At 41.3% G+C, this 21847-nt stretch overlaps 1 protein-coding gene across 9 annotated transcripts in view; it reads right to left on the bottom strand.

The window, feature by feature from the left end:
- Positions 1–19949, bottom strand: part of Sara (Smad anchor for receptor activation) — a 129519-nt gene extending 109570 nt beyond the window's left edge. For 2 of the 9 annotated variants that reach the window (XM_070096643.1, XM_070096649.1), the window contains exons 1-3: positions 19776–19938; positions 9043–9123; positions 6779–8857 (exon numbers count right to left, since the gene is read on the bottom strand). In XM_070096643.1, the coding sequence (XP_069952744.1) occupies positions 6779–8857; positions 9043–9100 (2137 nt within the window). In that variant the 5' untranslated portion in view covers positions 9101–9123; positions 19776–19938. Of the gene's footprint in view, positions 1–6778; positions 8858–9042; positions 9124–19499; positions 19642–19775 lie in introns of those variants that run through there. The other 7 variants (XM_070096642.1, XM_070096647.1, XM_070096648.1 and 4 more) reach the window with 5 other exon arrangements.
- Between the last annotated feature and the right edge of the window lie 1898 nt (positions 19950–21847).

Raw genomic sequence — 21847 nt, 5'->3', positions numbered from 1 at the left:
TGTTCCACTTCCCCATGGAGATAAGAGGAAATAAATAAGAAGATAAAAGAAAACCCAGAGGGGTGTGTGTATATATATATATATATATATATATATATATATATATATATATACAGTGGACCCCCGGTTAACGATTTTAATCCGTGCAAGAGGGCTCATCGTTATGCGAAATAATCGTTATGCGAATGAATTTTCCCCATAAGAAATAATGGAAATAAAATTAATCCGTGCAAGACGCCCAAAAGTATGAAAAAAAATTTTTTTTACCACATGAAATGTTAATTTTAATACACACAAACTGAAAAAGGCATGCACAATTAAATGACACTTACTTTTATTGAAGATCTGGTGATGATTGATGGGATGGGAGGAGGGGAGAGAGTGTGTTAGTGTTTAGAAGGGGAATCCCCTTCCATTAGGACTTGAGGTAGTAAGTCCTTTTCTGGGGTTACTTCCCTTCTTCTTTTAATGCCACTAGGGCCAGCTTCAGAGTCACTGGACTTCTTTCGCACAAGATATCTGTCCATAGTGGCCTGTACCTCTCGTTCCTTTATGACTTGCCTAAAGTGTTTCACAACATTGTCAGTGTAATAATCACCAGCACGGCTTGCAATAGCTGTGTGAGGGTGATTTTCATCCATGAAGGTTTGCACTTCAAGCCACTTAGCACAGATTTCCTTTATCTTTGTAGTAGGCAACTTCTTCAATTTCTCTCTCCCCTCCTCTGAACCAGTTTCCTCAGGTCTGGCCTCTTGCTCTTGAAGTTGATCTATCAGCTCATCAGTGGTTAGTTCTTCATTGTCCTCCTCCACCAACTCTTCCACATCCTCCCCACTAACCTCCAACCCCAAGGACTTTCCCAATGCCACAATGGATTCCTCAACTGGCACAGGATTCTCAGGGTTAGCCTCAAACCCTTCAAAATCCCTTTTGTCTACACATTCTGGCCACAGTTTCTTCCAAGCAGAGTTCAAGGTCCTCTTTGTCACTTCCTCCCAAGCCTTACCTATAAGGTTTACACAATTGAGGATATTAAAGTGATCTCTCCAAAACTCTCTTAGAGTCAGTTGAGTTTCTGAGGTCATTACAAAGCACCTTTCAAACAGAGCTTTTGTGTACAGTTTCTTGAAGTTGGAAATAACCTGCTGGTCCATGGGCTGCAGGAGAGGAGTGGTATTAGGAGGCAAAAACTTCACCTTAATGAAGCTCATGTCCCCATAAAGTCGCTCTGCCACGTCTGTAGGATGACCAGGGGCATTGTCTAACACCAGGAGGCACTTAAGTTCTAATTTCTTTTCAGTTAGGTAATTTTTCACATTGGGGGCAAATGCATGGTGTAACCAGTTATAGAAAAATTCCCTAGTGACCCATGCCTTACTGTTTGCCCTCCACAGCACACACAAATTATCCTTGAGGACATTCTTTTGCCTGAACGCTCTGGGAGTTTCAGAGTGATACACTAATAAAGGCTTCACTTTGCAATCACCAGTAGCATTGGCACACATCAACAAAGTAAGCCTGTCTTTCATAGGCTTATGTCCTGGGAGTGCCTTTTCCTCCTGAGTAATGTAGGTCCTGCTTGGCATTTTCTTCCAGAACAGGCCTGTTTCATCACAATTAAACACTTGTTCAGGTTTCAGTCCTTCAGTTTCTATGTACTCCTTGAATTCCTGCACATATTTTTCAGCCGCTTTGTGGTCCGAACTGGCAGCCTCACCATGCCTTATCACACTATGGATGCCACTACGCTTCTTAAATCTCTCAAACCAACCTTTGCTGGCCTTAAATTCACTCACATCATCACTAGTTGCAGGCATTTTTTTAATTAAATCCTCATGCAACTTCCTAGCCTTTTCACATATGATCGCTTGAGAGACGCTATCTCCTGCTATCTGTTTTTCATTTATCCACACCAATAAGAGTCTCTCAACATCTTCCATCAATTGCGATCTTTGTTTCGAAAACACAGTTGAACCTTTGGCAAGAACAGCTTCCTTGATTGTCTTTCTGGTGCCCACAATAGTAGCGATGGTTGATTGGGGTTTCTTGTACAGCTTGACTAGGTCGGCTATACGCACTCCACTTTCATACTTATCAATTATCTCTTTCTTCATCTCTATAGTAATTCTTACCCTTTGAGGTGTAGGGTTGGCACTAGAAGCTTTCTTGGGGCCCATGGTCACTTATTTTCCAGAAACAGCACCGAAAATACTGTAATAATACGAAATATTCCGAGTGTATGCTTGGATGTTACCGCGGAGGCTGGCTGGTAAACAATGGGACGGAGCGGCACATGTGAGGCTGGCTGAGGGCACATTGGACGCGTCTCGGACGAAAATCGGTATGCGGGTTTTTAATCGGTATGCGCGGCAAAAATTTTGCGATAAAAGTAATCGTTATGCGGAAAAATCGCTATGCGATGCCATCGTTATGCGGGGGTCCACTGTATATATATATATATATATATATATATATAATATATATATATATATATCATATATATATATATACAGTGGACCCCCGCATAACGATGGCATCGCATAGCGATTTTTCCGCATAACGATTACTTTTATCGCAAAATTTTTGCCGCGCATACCGATTAAAAACCCGCATACCGATTTTCGTCCGAGACGCGTCCAATGTGCCCTCAGCCAGCCTCACATGTGCCGCTCCGTCCCATTGTTTACCAGCCAGCCTCCGCGGTAACATCCAAGCATACACTCGGAATATTTCGTATTATTACAGTATTTTCGGTGCTGTTTCTGGAAAATAAGTGACCATGGGCCCCAAGAAAGCTTCTAGTGCCAACCCTACACCTCAAAGGGTAAGAATTACTATAGAGATGAAGAAAGAGATAATTGATAAGTATGAAAGTGGAGTGCGTATAGCCGACCTAGTCAAGCTGTACAAGAAACCCCAATCAACCATCGCTACTATTGTGGGCACCAGAAAGACAATCAAGGAAGCTGTTCTTGCCAAAGGTTCAACTGTGTTTTCGAAACAAAGATAGAGTGAATAGATAGAGTGGATAGAGGAGCAATGTGGCAGATGTTGCAAGTATATGGAATAGGTGGTAAGTTATTAAATGCTGTAAAGAGTTTTTATGAGGATAGTGAGGCTCAGGTTAGGGTGTGTAGAAGAGAGGGAGACTACTTCCCGGTAAAAGTAGGTCTTAGACAGGGATGTGTAATGTCACCATGGTTGTTTAATATATTTATAGATGGGGTTGTAAAGGAAGTAAATGCTAGGGTGTTTGGGAGAGGGGTGGGATTAAATTATGGGGAATCAAATTCAAAATGGGAATTGACACAGTTACTTTTTGCTGATGATACTGTGCTTATGGGAGATTCTAAAGAAAAATTGCAAAGGTTAGTGGATGAGTTTGGGAATGTGTGTAAAGGTAGAAAGTTGAAAGTGAACATAGAAAAGAGTAAGGTGATGAGGGTGTCAAATGATTTAGATAAAGAAAAATTGGATATCAAATTGGGGAGGAGGAGTATGGAAGAAGTGAATGTTTTCAGATACTTGGGAGTTGACGTGTCGGCGGATGGATTTATGAAGGATGAGGTTAATCATAGAATTGATGAGGGAAAAAAGGTGAGTGGTGCGTTGAGGTATATGTGGAGTCAAAAAACGTTATCTATGGAGGCAAAGAAGGGAATGTATGAAAGTATAGTAGTACCAACACTCTTATATGGGTGTGAAGCTTGGGTGGTAAATGCAGCAGCAAGGAGACGGTTGGAGGCAGCGGAGATGTCCTGTCTAAGGGCAATGTGTGGTGTAAATATTATGCAAAAAATTCGGAGTGTGGAAATTAGGAGAAGGTGTGGAGTTAATAAAAGTATTAGTCAGAGGGCAGAAGAGGGGTTGTTGAGGTGGTTTGGTCATTTAGAGAGAATGGATCACAGTAGAATGACATGGAAAGCATATAAATCTATAGGGGAAGGAAGGCGGGGTAGGGGTCGTCCTCGAAAGGGTTGGAGAGAGGGGGTAAAGGAGGTTTTGTGGGTAAGGGGCTTGGATTTCCAGCAAGCGTGCGTGAGCGTGTTAGATAGGAGTGAATGGAGACGAATGGTACTTGGGACCTGACGATCTGTTGGAGTGTGAGCAGGGTAATATTTAGTGAAGGGATTCAGGGAAACCGGTTATTTTCATATAGTCGGACTTGAGTCCTGGAAATGGGAAGTACAATGCCTGCACTTTAAAGGAGGGGTTTGGGATATTGGCAGTTTGGAGGGATATGTTGTGTATCTTTATATGTGTATGCTTCTAGACTGTTGTATTCTGAGCACCTCTGCAAAAACAGTGATAATGTGCGAGTGTGGTGAAAGTGTTGAATGATGATGAAAGTATTTTCTTTTTGGGGATTTTCTTTCTTTTTTGGGTCACCCTGCCTCGGTGGGAGACGGCCGACTTGTTGAAAAAAAAAAAAAAAAAAAATATATATATATATATATATATACAGTGGACCCCCGCATAACGATGGCATCGCATAGCGATTTTTCCGCATAACGATTACTTTTATCGCAAAATTTTTGCCCCGCATACCGATTAAAAACCCGCATACCGATTTTCGTCCGAGACGCGTCCAATGTGCCCTCACATGTGCCGGCCGTCCCATTGTTTACCAGCCAGCCTCCGCGGTAACATCCAAGCATACACTCGGAATATTTCGTATTATTACAGTGTTTTCGGTGGTGTTTCTGGAAAATAAGTGACCATGGGCCCCAAGAAAGCTTCTAGTGCCAACCCTGTGGTAAAAAGGGTGAGAATTAGTATGGAAATTAAGAAAGATTTTGAAGGGTTTGGGGCTAACCCTGAGAAGCCTATGCCAGTTGTGGAATCCATTGTGCCTACTTCAAAGATTAAGGAAATGTGTGCAGAGTGGTTTGAACTGCAAACCTTTATAGATGAAAATCACCCTGACACAGCTGTTGCAAGCCGTGCTTGTGACTATTTCAATGACAATGTTATGGCCCATTTTAGGAAAGTCTTGAAGAAACGGGAGGTACAGAGCTCTATGGACAGATTTGTTGTGCGACAGAGGTCCAGTGACTCTGAAGCTGGTCCTAGTGGCATTAAAAGAAGAAGGGAAGTAACCCCAGAAAAGGACTTGCTACCTCAAGTCCTAATGGAAGGGGATTCCCCTTCTAAACAGTAAGAAGATAATGCTCTCCCCTCCTCCCATCCCATCAATCATCACCAGATCTTCAATAAAAGTAAGTGTCATGTAATTGTGCATGCCTTTTTCAGTTTGTGTGTATTAAAATTAACATTTCATGTGATAAAAAAAATTTTTTTTCATACTTTTGGGCGTCTTGCACGGATTAATTTTATTTTGTACATAAATGTGTAGTGTGATCTAAGTGTAAGTATAAGTAGCAAGACGTACCTGAAATCTTGCACGTTTATGAGACAGAAAAAAGAAGAGCAATCTTACCATCATGTAACACAATTACAAGCTTCCATTTCACACTCACTTGGCAGGACAGTAATACCTCCCTGGGTAATTGCTGTCTACCAATTTACTACTTATTATTATTACCATTTTTTTTTTCAACAAGTCGGCCGTCTCCTACCGAGGCAGGGTGACCCAAAAATAAAGAAAATCCCAAAAAAGAAAATACTATCATCATCATTCAACACTTTCACCTCACTCACACATAATCACTGTTTTTACAGAGGTGCTCAGAATACAACAATTTAGAAGTATATACATGTAAAGATACACAACATATCCCTCCAAACTGCCAATATCCCAAACCCCTCCTTTAAAGTGCAGGCACTGTATTTCCCATTTCCATGACTCAAGTCCGGCTATATAAAAATAACCGGTTTCCCTGAATCCTTTTACTAAATATTACCCTGCTCACACTCCAACAGCTCGTCAAGTCCCAAATACCATTCATCTCCATTCACTCCTATCTAACACGCTCACACATGCTTGCTGGAAGTCCAAGCCCCTCGCCAACAAAACCTCTTTTACCCCCTCCCTCCAACCTTTTCGAGGATGACCCCTACCCCCACTTCCTTCCCCTACAGATTTATATGCTATGTCATTCTACTTTGATCCATTCTCTCTAAATGACTAAACCACCTCAACAACCCCTCTTCAGCCCTCTAATATTTTTATTAACTCCGCACCTCCTAATTTCCACACTCCAAATTTTCTGCATAATATTTACACCACACACTGCCCCATTATTATTATTATTATTATATTACATTCCTTAGAGCTACTTTTATTCCATGGATATCTTTGTCTTTGTATACATGTGTGTAAAATTTTTGTCTATCATAATGTCTTATTTAGGTTACAGCTTATCCAAAATGCTCTGCATAACCAGGGGCTTCCCATGTGTGATATCAAATGTCCGCCAACTTTTGTAACAATTATGTATCATGATATCGGCAGTATGGGGGGATATATTGTGTATTTTTATACGTATATACTTCTAAACTGTTGTATCCTGAGCACCTCTGCAAAAAACAGTGTTTAGGTGTGAGTGAGGTGACAGTGTTGAATGATGATGAAAGTAGTTTCTTTTTGGGGATTTTCTTTCTTTTTGGGTCACCCTGCCTCGGTGGGAGACGATCGACTTGTTGAAAAAAAAAAATGCATCATGAGCAAAATAATAATAATAATAATTATCATTATTATATACTACGTATATGGAATATCTGTCGAGTAATTACTCTTACATCATATCTAACAATTTTAGAATAAAGAACATATATTACAAGTACAACACAAGTTATCTAAAGACAATTTCCTCACCTGGTGTAATCCTTGAGGGAGATTCAGGTTGAGTAATAGGTTGTTGTCGTCTCTCTGGTGAGCCAAGATCTCCATCGGTAAGAGTGCTACTGGAGGACATTGTATCTGTGCCTGTACTATTACATGATAAATTGTCACCTGCATCTCCCTCAGGATCCCTTTCTCTTAAACTTTTACTGACATCACTTTCATTTCTATAGGGATGGCATATCACTTCCTCAACAGCTCCTGCAGCAGGATGATCAGAGAAGCTAATATTTTCCTGGGCAGTAATGTCTGGGTTACTAACTAAGGAGCTATGTCTTTCTTCAATATCGCTGACATGTGTCTGCCACACTGAAGATTCACTGTCTGTAATCTCTTCAATTTCTACCAGGGCACTTGTAGCTTGTGCTTCACTGCTGCCTACATCAACACCTAATGCAGGCTGAGAGGTACTTGTGCCACCTATTAAATCTGGACCAACAGCTAAACTAGCTGTATGAGTTCGGGGAATTTCAGAACTACTGATATCTGTTGTGCTGTCTCCACCACCGCTCAGTGATCTTGCCACACTTCCACCATATGCTCCCTGCAACCGGAACTGTTCTTCTTCCAACTCTGCAAGCTCAGCATCAAGATCTGCATCATCAATATCTGAATTTTTGCTAAAGCTGATGGGAGTAATGCTAACAGAACTTACATCAGGAAGAGATGACTGTGATGGTAGCTGTGGAACCACACTTGCAGCATTAGAGGTCTGAATGTCTAGTCTAGCTATATTATCACAGACTGGGTTTATATGATCCTGGAAAATGCCAGGCTCATCATAAATGCTATGAACACTTTCGCTATGAGGAGCATGGCTCACATCATCCGACGCAGATGTATTACTAATTTCTTCAACTGTGGATGAAGTGGTTTTCACATGACCCTGCTGTTCAGCTGTTTGGTGAACATTTACAACCTCGGGTATTCTACTACAAGAGTGACTTTCCATTACAATGGCAGGTTCATTCAACTGTATATTAGAAAGAGCATTTTCCATAACAATTGCAGGTTCAGAGTATTCTACACCATTGTGTGTTCCTTCACTGGCTGCTGAACTGTCAACACTGTTCACTGCCATGAGATCAGGCAGAAATCTGTGTTCCTGCTGTTCCACACCATTAACTGACCCAGTGGCATTTTCATTTCCCACTTCCTGTACTCTTTCCTGGACACCACTGGTAGTTTGCTCATGATCTATTACCTCTGGATGTGCTCGTTCGCTAGGTGGGTGCGCTGATGTACTAGCCTCTGTGCCACTTTGCCATATGTCAATTATATCTGGATGTCTAGTTTCATGCCCACCTGCCAGACCTCGGTCTGGAGGTACACTTAATGGAACGACATCTAAAGGTCTAGATGCAATTACATCAAGTCCTTCACATGGAATATTTTTTCCCAAAGTATCATTTCCTGCATCACCATTTATTGCATTTGCAGAACTGGTCACAGGAAGCCCAGGATTATGATAGTCTGGTGGCATAGCAGGTACACGAGAGCTAACACTACCTGAACCTCCACTACTTAATGGTAATCCAAATTTTTCAGCAGCATATGGCTCAGGTTGAACATTAGGCATAGCAACTTGTGAGAAGGTCCCTGCCGAGGGAGTAGCCATTACTGGCCATAATGCTTGTGAAACAGCAGAATGCTGGTTCATAAGCACATTTCCTGTTCGGGCAGATGAGTCCAAGACATCACCCATGTGTAACTGTGGCACTTGTGATGAAGGCAGTAACTGCACATTAGGGTGGAATGGCAGTAAAGGTGGTGGTTGAGAGCATGCTGCAGGCGGTTCACTGTCATCATTTTGGCCATCTGGTGGGCTCCGTGTTCCAGGTGGTTGGGCCTCTCTGTCAAGTCCCACTCCACACCAAGGTTGAGCAGCAGCTGCAGCTCCAATTGCTTGAGGTTGCAAAGGTTCACTCCATCCACCAAAAGCACCCAGTCCTACACCATGTCTTCCAGAAGCTGGTGGTATAGTGCCCCCCCCACCATCTGGGCAGAATTCCAATTGTAACTTTTCATACTGGTTTACAGATTCACTCTCATCTGAAAAGAAGTATACCATAGAAATTAAAATGTTAATTTATGCAAATATTTAAGAAATAACATATACCTGTTTCCTTAAAAATATGTACAAGTACAGTACATCACATCACATCAAAGGGAGAGAGCAAGCTTATCAGCATATTCACTGAGTACAGTATTTCTCATAATTGTCCAAATATCATTACCCTCGTCTAATTCGAAGTCGTCCAGCACTTTATCAAGATCAACAGCAAACTTCTCCATGATCCTTTCATGCCCAGTGTATTCTGCAAAAAGGGTATTATTAGTTGTACCTTCAAAATATCTAAGAGACAATTAAATATAGGACTGCTCCATGCATATCTCTGCTGGGAAGCAGAGATATGCATGGCCTGGCTTGGTGTGGATAGTACAGCATACTTTGTCTCAAGATGCAAAGGTTTAAGCCTCCTCTTAGATGAGCAAAATGCTCGCAAATAGTTTTTCTTGTTTTGCGAATGATAAGCATTCTAGTACCTCTTGCAAGTCAACACACATAAGAGAGGAAATGAAAAATTAATCACTAGCCAGATGCAACTGGCTCTGGAGAAAACACAGACAGGAAAGCAGGTAGGCAAGCAGGTAGTCAGGCATACATGCACAGAGTAATAGTACACGTGAATTTGACTGCCGCTCGGAAGATTTTAGCAATTAATTATAATTTATAATGTGAAATTGTATAATACTGAGTCGGTTTTACAGACAAGATATTTTGCTGTGCAAATGATAAAAACCCCGTAACTGTGACATACCCAGAAATTAAAATCCATGTGTGTGGGGGGCAAGAATTTCAAAAATAACAAATCTTTTTCTTACAGATTGAAGGAGTGCATTTTTATGAAATGAATAAGACTAAAATGAGTGGACTCTGATAAAAACTTACGATTTTTAAGGCGTGTTGAAGTTGGCAAAACAATGATCACATATTAGCAACAGTGGTGAAAACGTACCAGCAATTTTACGTTTTATAATCTGACACCAAATTAAAATTATTTTTAATTTTTTATTTTTTAATGTACAATACAGTGGTCCCTCGTTTTTCGTAATTAATCCGTTCCTGGAGCCGTTACTATAAACAAAATTTACGATTTACGAATCAATTTTCCCCATAAGAAATAATGTAAATACAATTAATCCGTTCCTGATACCCAGAAGTATTAAAACAAAAAAAATTTTAACATGAAATATACATGTAGTACATAAACAATACAATGAGAAATGATGAATGAAACATTAACAGCATAACACTTACCTTTATTGGAGATTCTTCTTAGTGTATGGGAGACTGGAGGAGGAGAGAGAGTGGATTGTTTATAGTTTGGAAGGGGAATCCCCTTCCATCAACACCTCAGGTACCATTTGCTTTTCTGGGGTTCCTTCTCTTCTCTGTTTCTTAATGCCACTAGGACCACCTTGAGAGTCACTGGAGTCCTGTCTCACAAAATAACTGTGGAGAGAGCTCTGTTTCTGGCATCTCTTTAACACTTCCCTAAAATGGCCCAAGACTTTGTCACTGTACATGTTGCCAACCTGGCTTGCAACAACCTTGTTAGGGTGATGTTTCTCCATAAAGCTTTCCATCTTACCCCACATAGTAAAAATCTCTTTAATTTCTGAAGAAGGCACCTTCTTCCATTTCTCTTCCTCCTCCTCTGCAGCAAGATTCTGAGCTGCGATGTGTTGCTCTTCCTGCTGAAGCTCTTGCAGCTCCTCAGTGGTGAGCTCTTCATTGTGGTCTTCCACCAATTCTTCCACATCCTCCAAACTCACATCCAACCCCATGGAACTCCCCAGTGCCACAACTGATTTTACAACAGACATAGGCTCATTAGGGTCAGTCCCAAATCCTTCAAAATCCCTCTTGTCGACACAATCTGGCCACAATTTTCTCCAGGCAGAGTTCAAAGTCCTGGTAGTCACTCCCTCCCAAGCCATACCTATAAGGGTTATGCAGTGGAGGATGCTGAAGTGTTCTCTCCAAAATTCCCTTAGGGTCAAGTGAGTGTCTGTGGTCACAGTCAAGCACCTGTGAAACATTGCTTTTGTGTAGAGTTTTTTAAAGTTTGCAATAACCTGCTGGTCCATGGGTTGGAGGAGAGGAGTGGTATTCGGGGGCAAGAACTTTACTGTGATGAACCCAACTCCTCGAAAATTAGGTCATCCAAGTTTGGAGGATGAGCAGGTGCATTGTCCATTACTAGCAGGCACTTGAAATCTAATTTCTTTTCCAGGAGATACTCCTTCACACTAGGGCCAAACACTTCATTGAACCACTCGACGAAAATTTCCCTCGTGACCCATGCCTTACTATTAGATTTCCAAAACACACACAATTTACTCTTCATAACATTGTTTTTCCTGAACACTCTGAGATTTTCAGAATGGTACACTAGTAATGGCTTCACTTTGAAATCCCCACTAGCATTAGCACAGAACATTAGCGTCAGCCTGTCTTTCATAGGCTTGTGTCCTGGCATTGCCTTTTCCTCTTGTGTAATGAAGGTCCTCTTTGGCATTTTCTTCCAAATGAGGCCTGTTTCATCACAACTGAACACTTGTTCAGGTTTCAGTCCTTCAGCCTCTATGTACTCCTGGAATTCATGCACATATTTTTCAGCCGCCTTGTGGTCCGAACTGGCAGCCTCACCATGCCTTACCACACTGTGTATGCCAGTACGGTTCTTAAATCTCTCAAACCAGCCTTTGCTGGCCTTAAATTCACTCACTTCACCACTATTTGCAGGCAATTTCTTTACCAAATCTTCATGCAACTGCCTAGCAAATAATCAAAGTCATAAGAGTATCTCCTGCTAATTGTTTCTCATTTATCCACACCAATAATAACTTCTCAACCTCTTCCAGTACTGGTGATCTCATTTTTGTCAGCATAGTTACTCCCTTTGCAACAACAGCATCCTTTATTTCCTTTTTCTTGGCCACTATGGAACATAAGGTTGTGTAGGGTTTCTTATACATCCTGGACAGTTCGGCCACACTTGTACCACTTTCATATTGTTCAATGATGGTTTTCTTAAATTCAATCGTATTTCTCACCTTCTTTACCACAGGCTTGGCACTAGGAGCTTTCTTTGGAGCCATGGTACCTATTTAGTACTTGCAAGCACTAAAATAAATGGAATATTATGAAATATTTTGCTGGAGCACGTGAGGGGACCTTCGCTCACTGGTAAACAATGCCAGACTGGCTGCCGCCCCAGCTCACGCCGTGGGTACGCGTCCCGGATGAACTACGACTCGCGAGTCAACCTATGAAAAGCGAGTCCATGTTTATACGAAAATACCCCTATGATTGGCGAATTTTACGATTGTCGGGAACTATGAAAAGCGGGGGACCACTGTACAGTACTTCCTAGGTAGTATGTTGGTAGACAGCAACCGCCCAGGGAGGTACTACCGTCCTGCCAAGTGAGTGTAAAATGGAAGCCTGTAATTGTTTTACACGATGGTAGGATTGCTGGCATCTTTTTTTTCTGTCTCATACACATGCAAGATTTCAGGTACATCTTGCTACTTCTACTTACACTTAGGTCACACTCCACATACATGTACAAACATATATATACACACCCCTCTGGGTTTTCTTCTATTTTCTTTCTAGTTCTTGTTCTTGTTTATTTCCTCTTATCTCCATGGGGAAGTGGAACAGAATTCTTCCTCCGTAAGCCATGCATGTTGTAAGAGGCGACTAAAATGCCGGGAGCAAAGGGCTAGTAACCTCTTCTCCTGTATATATTACTAAATTAAAAAGAGAAACTTTCGTTTTTCTTTTTAGGCCACCCTGCCTTGGTGGAATACGGCTGGTTTGTTGAAAAAAAAAAATACAGTACTTTCTTATTATGTGTTTCAAGGTGTCCTTGTACTTCAAACATGGAAAAATGCACAGCCTGACACTGCTTCACATGGAATATACACAAGGAAATGATGTTTTTTTCCTATCTTTTACTGCTTTGGTCTTCCAGCACTATATCCAAGGAATACCTATGATAATTGTTTCAAGGTACACTACCCCCTCAAAACACAAAAATAAGTCACAATGATTGTACTGGGTTATCCTAGGTTAATCATTTATGTTACACAGAGTTACAGATACTATTACACACAGTCGCTCATTTGCTTGGAATTACAAATGATGTAGCTGAAGTTTTGGCGGTAAAGATGCAAAACCTTGTTATTGTAGCTGCATACTAGCCTCCTGATGCAACTTCCCAACAATTCATGGAACAGCTTTTGAAAATTGACTACTGTCTGGAAAGTCTCCCAACTCCTGAACCAAACATATTGCTGCTGGATGATTCCAACTCAAAACACCTAAAATGGAGGAATGTAGCAAATAATGTTTTAGCAGAGATAACCCCAGGAGGTAGCTCTGATGAAAATTCACACACACACATGAGCTATTAAATCTCTGCAATAAATTCACCTTAAGCCAGCAAATAGTGGAGCCATCAAGAGTGGAAAATACACTCTTCACTAATAATGATAACCTGGTACAGGTCCACAACCCTTTATCCAAAATTCTGAAATTGGAAAAGTTCCGAAAACAGAAGTTTTTTTGTGGAGCGTGGAACGTCAATCATCTCAGTGCTGGGTCACGCCGCCACGTGGCGGCGTTAAGAATCATTCTCAACTTCGAAAAATTCTGAAATTTGAAACAATACTGGCCCCAAGGGTTTTGGATAAAGGGATGTGAACCTGTATGAAATGTAACAGTATCAAAGACAATACGCTTAGATCATAACATAACAAAAGTACAGACATGTATGCACATGGTTCCTGACCAGCAAAAGGAGATCAACTTCACCAAATTCAACTTCAATAACAAAAACATACAGTGGGATCAGATCAGCCATGTCCTAAATAAAACAAGCTGGGAAGATATCCTAAACAACACAGATCCGAACCTTTGCCTAGAAAGAATTAACTCTGTGGCACTTGAGGTATGCTCAAGGCATATTCCTTTAAGAAAAAAGAAAAGAAGATGTAAACTAGAAAGAGACGATCCCTATACAGGTGAAAGCAAAGAATCACAGAGCTGCTAAAAGGGGCCAGTATATCGGAAAGCCAAAAGGAGGTACTGGTCAGTGAAACAGCAAACATCAAACTTAAGTTTAAGGAATTATACAGGAGACAAGAAACACAGGAAGAACTTCAAGGCATAAATGAATGAGAAAAAAAAAATACAGTAGACCATTATACTACACAGTAGTTTCGTTCCTGAAAATGCAGCGATAGGTAAATCCATGTTAGAAAAACTGAAGAACTTAGGGTTATGTTTCTGAGAGCCCCCAAAAAGCCAAACAACTTTTTTTTTAACCTCCAGTTAATTTTACAAACTGTATAAAATTGTGCCACAATTTTTCAATACTGCAATAACCAAAATGTGGCAAATAAATCTGTGTAATATAACGGTCTACTGTACTTCTTTTCTTATGCCAAATGTAGGGCAAAATCAACAACCCGTAATGGACACCAGCTTAAATGAAATGGGAATTACACAGATGACAGCAAAGAAATGAGAGAGATACTGAAGTCCCAAGATGACTCAGCATTTAGTGAGCCATTAATCAGACTAAGGGTCGACAATCTAAATTAATTTTTTATGACTGAGACTTAAAATTTGGTAAATTCAAGAATTTCTGATATTATCTTAACACTAGAAGACACTAAAAAGCAATAAATGACATGCCCATGCACTCTGCCCCAGGCCCAGATTCGTGGAACTCCGTGCTCATCAAGAACTACAAGAAACCCCTTGCACGTGCCCTAAGTATTCTATGCAGAGGGAGCATGGACACAGGGATCATCCCAGTCACTAAAAACAACAGGCATAGCCCCCACTCCACAAAGGTGGCAGTAAAAAATTGTAAAGAATTACAGACCAATAGCACTAATGTCCCACACAGTAAAAATCTTTGAAAGGGTTCTAAGAAGCAAGATACTCATCAGTTCCACAACCCATTGCAGCATGGGTTTAGAGCAGGTTGCTCCTGCCTCTCACAACTACTGGACCACTGTAACATGGTCTTGGATGCTCTGGAGGACAAACAAAATGCAGATGTAATATATACTGACTTTGCAAAAGCCTTTGACAAGTGCAATCAGGCTGTAGTAGCACACAAAATGTGTGATAAAGGAATAACAGGAAAAATGGGTTGATAGATTTATAACTTCCTAACAAATAGAACGCAAAGAATGTGTCATCCATTGAGGACACTGTAAATCTCCAAGCAGACATCACCCAAATCTTTAAATGGGCTGCAGAAAACAATATGAAGTTCAATGAAGACAAATTTCAATTACTCCGCTATGGAAAACTTGAGGAAATAAAAACTATCAGAGTATAAAAAATATTCTAACCATGCAACAGAGCAAAAAACTAACATGAAGGACCTGGGAATGATGTCAGAAAATCTCACTTTCAAAGATCACATCTGCTTGGAAAATGACAGGATGGATATTGCCAACCTTCAAAACTAGAGATGCCAAGCCCATGATGATTCTCTTCAAATAACCCATTTTCTCTAGGTTGGAATATTGCTGTGCACTAACAGCCCCTTTCAAAGCTGGCAAAATTGCAGACCTTGAGAATTTGCAGAGAATTTTCATGGCACGTACAAATACAATTTATTATTATTTTATTATTAACACATCGGCTGTTTCCCCACCAAGACAGGGTGGCCTGAAAAAGAAAAACTTTCATCATCATTCACTCCATCAGTCTTGGCAGAGGCATACTCACACTACAATTATAAAACTGCAACATTCACACCCCTCCTTCAGAGTGCAGGCACTGTACTTCCCATCTCCAGGACTCAAGTCCAGTAAAGCACCTAAATTACTGGGAACAGGTGAAGTCCCTTGATTTGTACTCCCTGGAATGCAGGTGAGAAACATACATGATATATACACTTGGAAAATTCTAGAGGGGCTAGTCCCAAATCTGCACACAAAAATCACTCTACAAAAGCAAAAGACTTGACAGGAGATGCAACATCCCCCCAGTGAAAAGCTGGGCACCAAAAGTATGCTAAGAGACAACACAATAAGTGTCACATTGACTATATCAGGTGAGGTACTACCGTCCTGCCAAGTGAGTGTAAAATGGAAACCTGTAATTGTTTTACATGATGGTAGGATTGCTGGTGTCCTTTTGTCTGTCTCATAAACATGCAAGATTTCAGATTCGTCTTGCTACTTCTACTTACACTTAGGTCACACTACACATACATGTAAAAGCATATACATACACACCCCTCTGGGTTTTCTTCTATTTTCTTACTAGTTCTTGTTCTTGTTTATTTCCTCTTACCTCCATGGGGAAGTGGAACAGAATTCTTCCTCCGTAAGCTATGCGTGTTGTAAGAGGCGACTAAAATGCCAGGAGCAAGGGGCTAGTAACCCCTTCTCCTGTATATATATTACTAAATGTAAAAGGAGAAACTTTCGTTTTTCCTTTTGGGCCACCCTGCCTCGGTGGGATACGGCCGGTGTGTTGAAAGAAAGATGATCAGGTTATCCTTGGTTAAATTGTGCTCACTGGCTGAAATCCAATGGTAGTATTACAAAAGTATAGCAAATTTAGAATGAGTAAGGCATCTTCCTCAAAAGTTCCATACCCTGTTTGCTGGTATGGGAGCTGATGGTGAAACAACAGGTCTTGGTGCCACTGTTTACTTAGGCTAGTTAGGAAGTGTTGCCTCATGATGCAATGCATGGACCTGCCAGGACTTAGATTTTTCAAGGGCATGAGGAGGTTGTATGGGACCCAAACAGTTGTAGCCAAGGTCAAAAATACCGGCAGATGGTGTCTTAGAAGACATGAAAAACTGTGCGTACTAGTATGTTGGAGACAGTCATCACCTGTGTACTAGTACCGTGGACACAGTTAATAGGTTAGCCTAATGAAACCCACCTAATCTAATGTAACAACTGTACTCCACCATCAGCAGGGATGCATCTTTGTTTTCATTCAGCCAGGTGCACAATACAATAATACTAAGGAATGACTCAGATGTGCTGCAAAATCAACATAAATTTACTGTACTATTTTACTCGTGTCTCCCAAAATAACAATCTGCCATGAAATTCTTACTTAATCCAAGGTGTACCCAGGCTGTATGGAGTTGAAAATGTAAACTAATGCCCAAGTTCCACCAAGCTGTAGTCACACACTGAAGTCAGTATTTCTTGTGAAAATTAACTTTGTGAGATATTAACAAAAGAAGTATATATGTTTATTTTGGTTGTGAAACACATCTGAGAATATTAATGCTTAGTAATGAGTCATGTCATGCACCTGGCCAAACAAAGACATATTTATTACCTGGAGTTTACCTGGAGAGAGTTCCGGGGGTCAACGCCCCCGCGGCCCAGTCTGTGACCAGGCCTCCTGGTGGATCAGAGCCTGATCAACCAGGCTGTTGCTGCTGGCTGCACGCAAACCAATGTATGAGCCACAGCCCAGCTGATCAGGAACTGACTTTAGGTGCTTGTCCAGTGCCAGCTTGAAGACTGCCAGGGGTCTGTTGGTAATCCCCCTTATGTGTGCTGGGAGGCAGTTGAACAGTCTCGGGCCCCTGACACTTATTGTATGGTCTCTTAACGTGCTAGTGACACCCCTGCTTTTCATTGGGGGGATGGTGCATCGTCTGCCAAGTCTTTTGCTTTCGTAGTGAGTGATTTTCGAGTGCAAGTTCGGTACTAGTCCCTCTAGGATTTTCCAGGTGTATATAATCATGTATCTCTCCCTCCTGCGTTCCAGGGAATACAGGTTTAGGAACCTCAAGCGCTCCCAGTAATTGAGGTGTTTTATCTCCGTTATGCGCCCCGTGAAAGTTCTCTGTACATTTTCTAGGTCGGCAATTTCACCTGCCTTGAAAGGTGCTGTTAGTGTGCAGCAATATTCCAGCCTAGATAGAACAAGTGACCTGAAGAGTGTCATCATTGGCTTGGCCTCCCTAGTTTTGAAGGTTCTCATTATCCATCCTGTCATTTTTCTAGCAGATGCGATTGATACAATGTTATGGTCCTTGAAGGTGAGATCCTCCGACATAATCACTCCCAGGTCTTTGACGTTGGTGTTTCGCTCTATTTTGTGGCCAGAATTTGTTTTGTACTCTGATGAAGATTTAATTTCCTCATGTTTACCATATCTGAGTAATTGATAATTATATTAGGTTAGGTTATTTTAAGTTGGATTATGATAGTTTAATTAGGTTAGGTTAGGATTTTTACCATTTGCACAACAAAATATCTCAAATGTTAAAGCCACTAAATACTGCACAACTCAAATTACAATTAATGGCCAAAATCTGCTGAGGAGCAGTCAAATATAATTACCCAAATTACTGACATGTACATACTGCATGTGTTATTATATTCATGGGGAGCATTAAACCTGTAGCAGTTGTTGTTACATTTACAGAGCATTTTGACTGCATAGGTCACTCAATACTCTCAGCCACAAATTATAAACCACCACACACAATAAAAGGTAAAAATTTAACAAACAGTAAAAGAACTGAACACAAACACTAAACACAAATAAATGCTAACACAGAGTTACTAAACATGTACAGGTCAAAAAGTACGTGTGTGTGTGTGTGTGTATTTCAATACAGAGCAAGTGAAACTAACTCCAACTTCTTGGATCAAGCGATTTTCATTGGCATCAAAGCACCCCCCCCCCCATAAAGGGATTTAAGATAAGATAAGAGTTCGTTCGGATTTTTAACCCCGGAGGGTTAGCCACCCAGGATAACCCAAGAAAGTCAGTGCATCATCAAGGACTGTCTAACTTATTTCCATTGTGGTCCTTAATCTTGTCCCCCAGGATGCGACCCACACCAGTCGACTAACACCCAGGTACCTACTTGCTGCAAGGTGAACAGAACAACAAGTGTAAGGAAATGCATCGAAATGTTTCCACCCGCCAGGAATCGAACCCGGGCCTTCAATGTGTGAAGCGAGAGCTTTAGCCACCAGGCCACCGGGAAAATACATTTACAAGTACATAAGATAAGATAAGATAAGATTTCGTTCGGATTTTTAACCCCGGAGGGTTAGCCACCCAGGATAACCCAAGAAAGTCAGTGCGTCATCGAGGACTGTCTAACTTATTTCCATTGGGGTCCTTAATCTTGTCCCCCAGGATGCGACCCACACCAGTCGACTAACACCCAGGTACCTATTTGCTGCTAGGTGAACAGGACAACAGGTGTAAGGAAACGTGTCGAATGTTTCCACCCGCCGGGAATCGAACCCGGGCCCTCCGTGTGTGAAGCGGGAGCTTCAGCCACCAGGCCACCGGGCCACCATATTTACATACATATTTACAAGTACATATTTCTACGTATGCTACCTAATTAAAAAGTCACTGACTTTTTTGGGGGGTTATCCTAGGTAATTTACAATATGTACGATAATTGTACTTATGTGTATCTTGTGCCTAAACTAATAATTAATCCAGCTTTAGGCCCTACAGGCAGCCTGATACATAACCCCGTCACTTACGTCAGTACATAAGCCATAATTGCACCTATATATCTCTCAAGACTTTATTAGGAACATTTATTTTAATCAGTGGGAAGCACCAAACACGTACGGGTCATATAACGCTTGAGGAAGCAGAAGCATTCAGGTTTGATCCAAGACAAGGACAAACCCAGTTCCTTGCATCAAGAGCTCCTCACCAGCATCAAGGTGCCTCCCTTGAGGAAGAGGAATATCTTAAGCCACAGCATCCACACTCAAGGAAAAGAAAAGCGTCTTAAACATTAAGGAAGAACAAGTATTATGATGACGACACTTGATGTCAGGCAGAGGTCGCCCCTGCCATAATAAACCTCCCTCCCTGCCTCTCACACTACCTCTACCTCACCTTACATCACCTCCTCAGCCTCAAACATATCTGGCGAGTGTCTTGACTCACTCACATACGTGGGAAGGTTCAACGTAGTAGTAAATTCGTCGTAAATGTGTGGTCATAGGAGGGTGTGTGACGTCACACAGGCCAGACAACAACAACACCGCCCCGATGACAACCTCAGTGCGCAATACTTTATAATTATTTTGATTTAGGCCAGCAATACATCCCTTGTATCAAAAAAAAATATATAGTGATTACGAGGATACTCGGACTGTATTAGCACCTGTATATGTAGTATATTATGTAGATTTATTGCGGGATAACCCCAGTGGAATTCCAATTGGCTCAGCTGTGGAAATAAGTTATGACTGGAAAAACTACTTATGATGCATTGACACACAGTGGGAAAATTTTTGTGCTAGGATTAGAATGAAGTAGTATGTAAGTTTTAGGATTAGCATTTTTTATGGAAAAAATGGGATATCAGTTTCCATATGATGACTTGTGAATGCCTCTTCTGATTTCTTTCAAATCTTCAACACTAATATTTAACTGCATTATCAACTTATGCCGCACTCTGCACTGTTCCAGTCGAGTGCGTTGAGGCACATGAGACTGAGATTATGGAATACAAGGAGACCTTCCTCGGATCAAGCAGTCATCGAAATACATTTAGTTTTCATTGTGGCCCGTGGCCTGGTAGGCAATGCTCTTGCTTCACACAAATAAGTGTCCGTCGTTCGATCCCCGACAAGGGCTTGTTTCCTTACGCCTGTTGTCCCGTTCACCTAGCAGGCAAGTAGGCACCTCGGTGTTAGTCGACTAGTGTGGGTCGCATCCTAGGGGACAAGATTGAGGACCCAAGTGGAATTAAAACAAGAGTCCTTCGATAGACCTCATCTTCACTAGCAACGACTATCTGATACGAAATATAACCGTATCAAAGACAATACACTCAGATCACAACATAATAGAGGTACCGACATGTATACACAGGGCTCCTAACCAGCAAAATGTGATCAATCATGAAGGTGTCTTCACAAAATTCAACTTCAATAACAAAACCATACAATGGGAGCAAGTCAACCATGTCCTAAATGAAATAAGTTGGGAAGATATCCTAAACAACATGGATCCGAACTTTTGCCTAGAAAAAATTAACTCTGGCACTTGGACCAACAGCCTCATCATTCCAGTTCCTAGCCCAATCAACAAAATGCATTTCGCCCATTATCTCTTACTAGCTGCTTGTAAAACATTCGAGAGGATGATCGTTAATCGTCTCATGCACAGAATAAAACAACATTTGTCTCCCCGGTTGCATGGTTTCATGCATGGAAGGAGCGTGCATCATTGCATAACCACCTTTCTCATCCTGCACACTGAGAGCTCATACACTATCTTCTTGACCTTAAATCTGCTTTTGATGTAGCCAACCGATATGTTATCATTAGTGAACTTGCTTGAATGGATGTTGGAAGATGGCTTCTCCGCTGGATTAAAGGCTACCTGTCCAACAGAAAGTCTTCTGTGTTGTTCCAGGGGCACGGAAATATAACTAAAGACTTTGAATTAGGAACCCCACAGGGAGGCCTGGTCGTGGAACGGGCCGCAGGAGCGTTGATCCCCGGAATACACTCCAGATAGGGAGGTGTGCTCAGTCCCAACCTATTCAGTATTCTAATTAATGATGACATAATGATTCACACCACCGGATTCCCCAACACCCAAAACATTCTTAATCATGTACTAGCTTCGTGTCAAGATCTGGGGTTGATAATCTCTACTGATAAAACAAAGATACTCAACAGGTGTCCTCGATAGAGAGGCACAGTTCGCCAGATCCAGTTGCATGATGGGTCTCTTTTAGAATATGTAAGCAGATACAGGTATCTAGGCTTTGAAGTCCCACTACTTGGACCTGTTGTAACGAGACTTTGTCGCTGATACAAATAAAGGCTGAGATAAGGCCTGTGTTTCTATCACAACAATTTATTGAACATAGAATCCTGGGCTACCTGGTGGTGATCCTGCGCTAGACTACATCACAACATGGAGCGTTTACTGAAACCTGAGAGGCTAGA

Source organism: Cherax quadricarinatus, chromosome 54, assembly GCF_038502225.1.
Source record: "Cherax quadricarinatus isolate ZL_2023a chromosome 54, ASM3850222v1, whole genome shotgun sequence".
Classification (NCBI taxonomy): Eukaryota; Metazoa; Arthropoda; class Malacostraca; order Decapoda; family Parastacidae; genus Cherax; species Cherax quadricarinatus.
The sequence above is the reverse complement of the archived record's forward strand: the minus strand, read 5'-3'. Positions and strand labels throughout refer to the sequence as shown.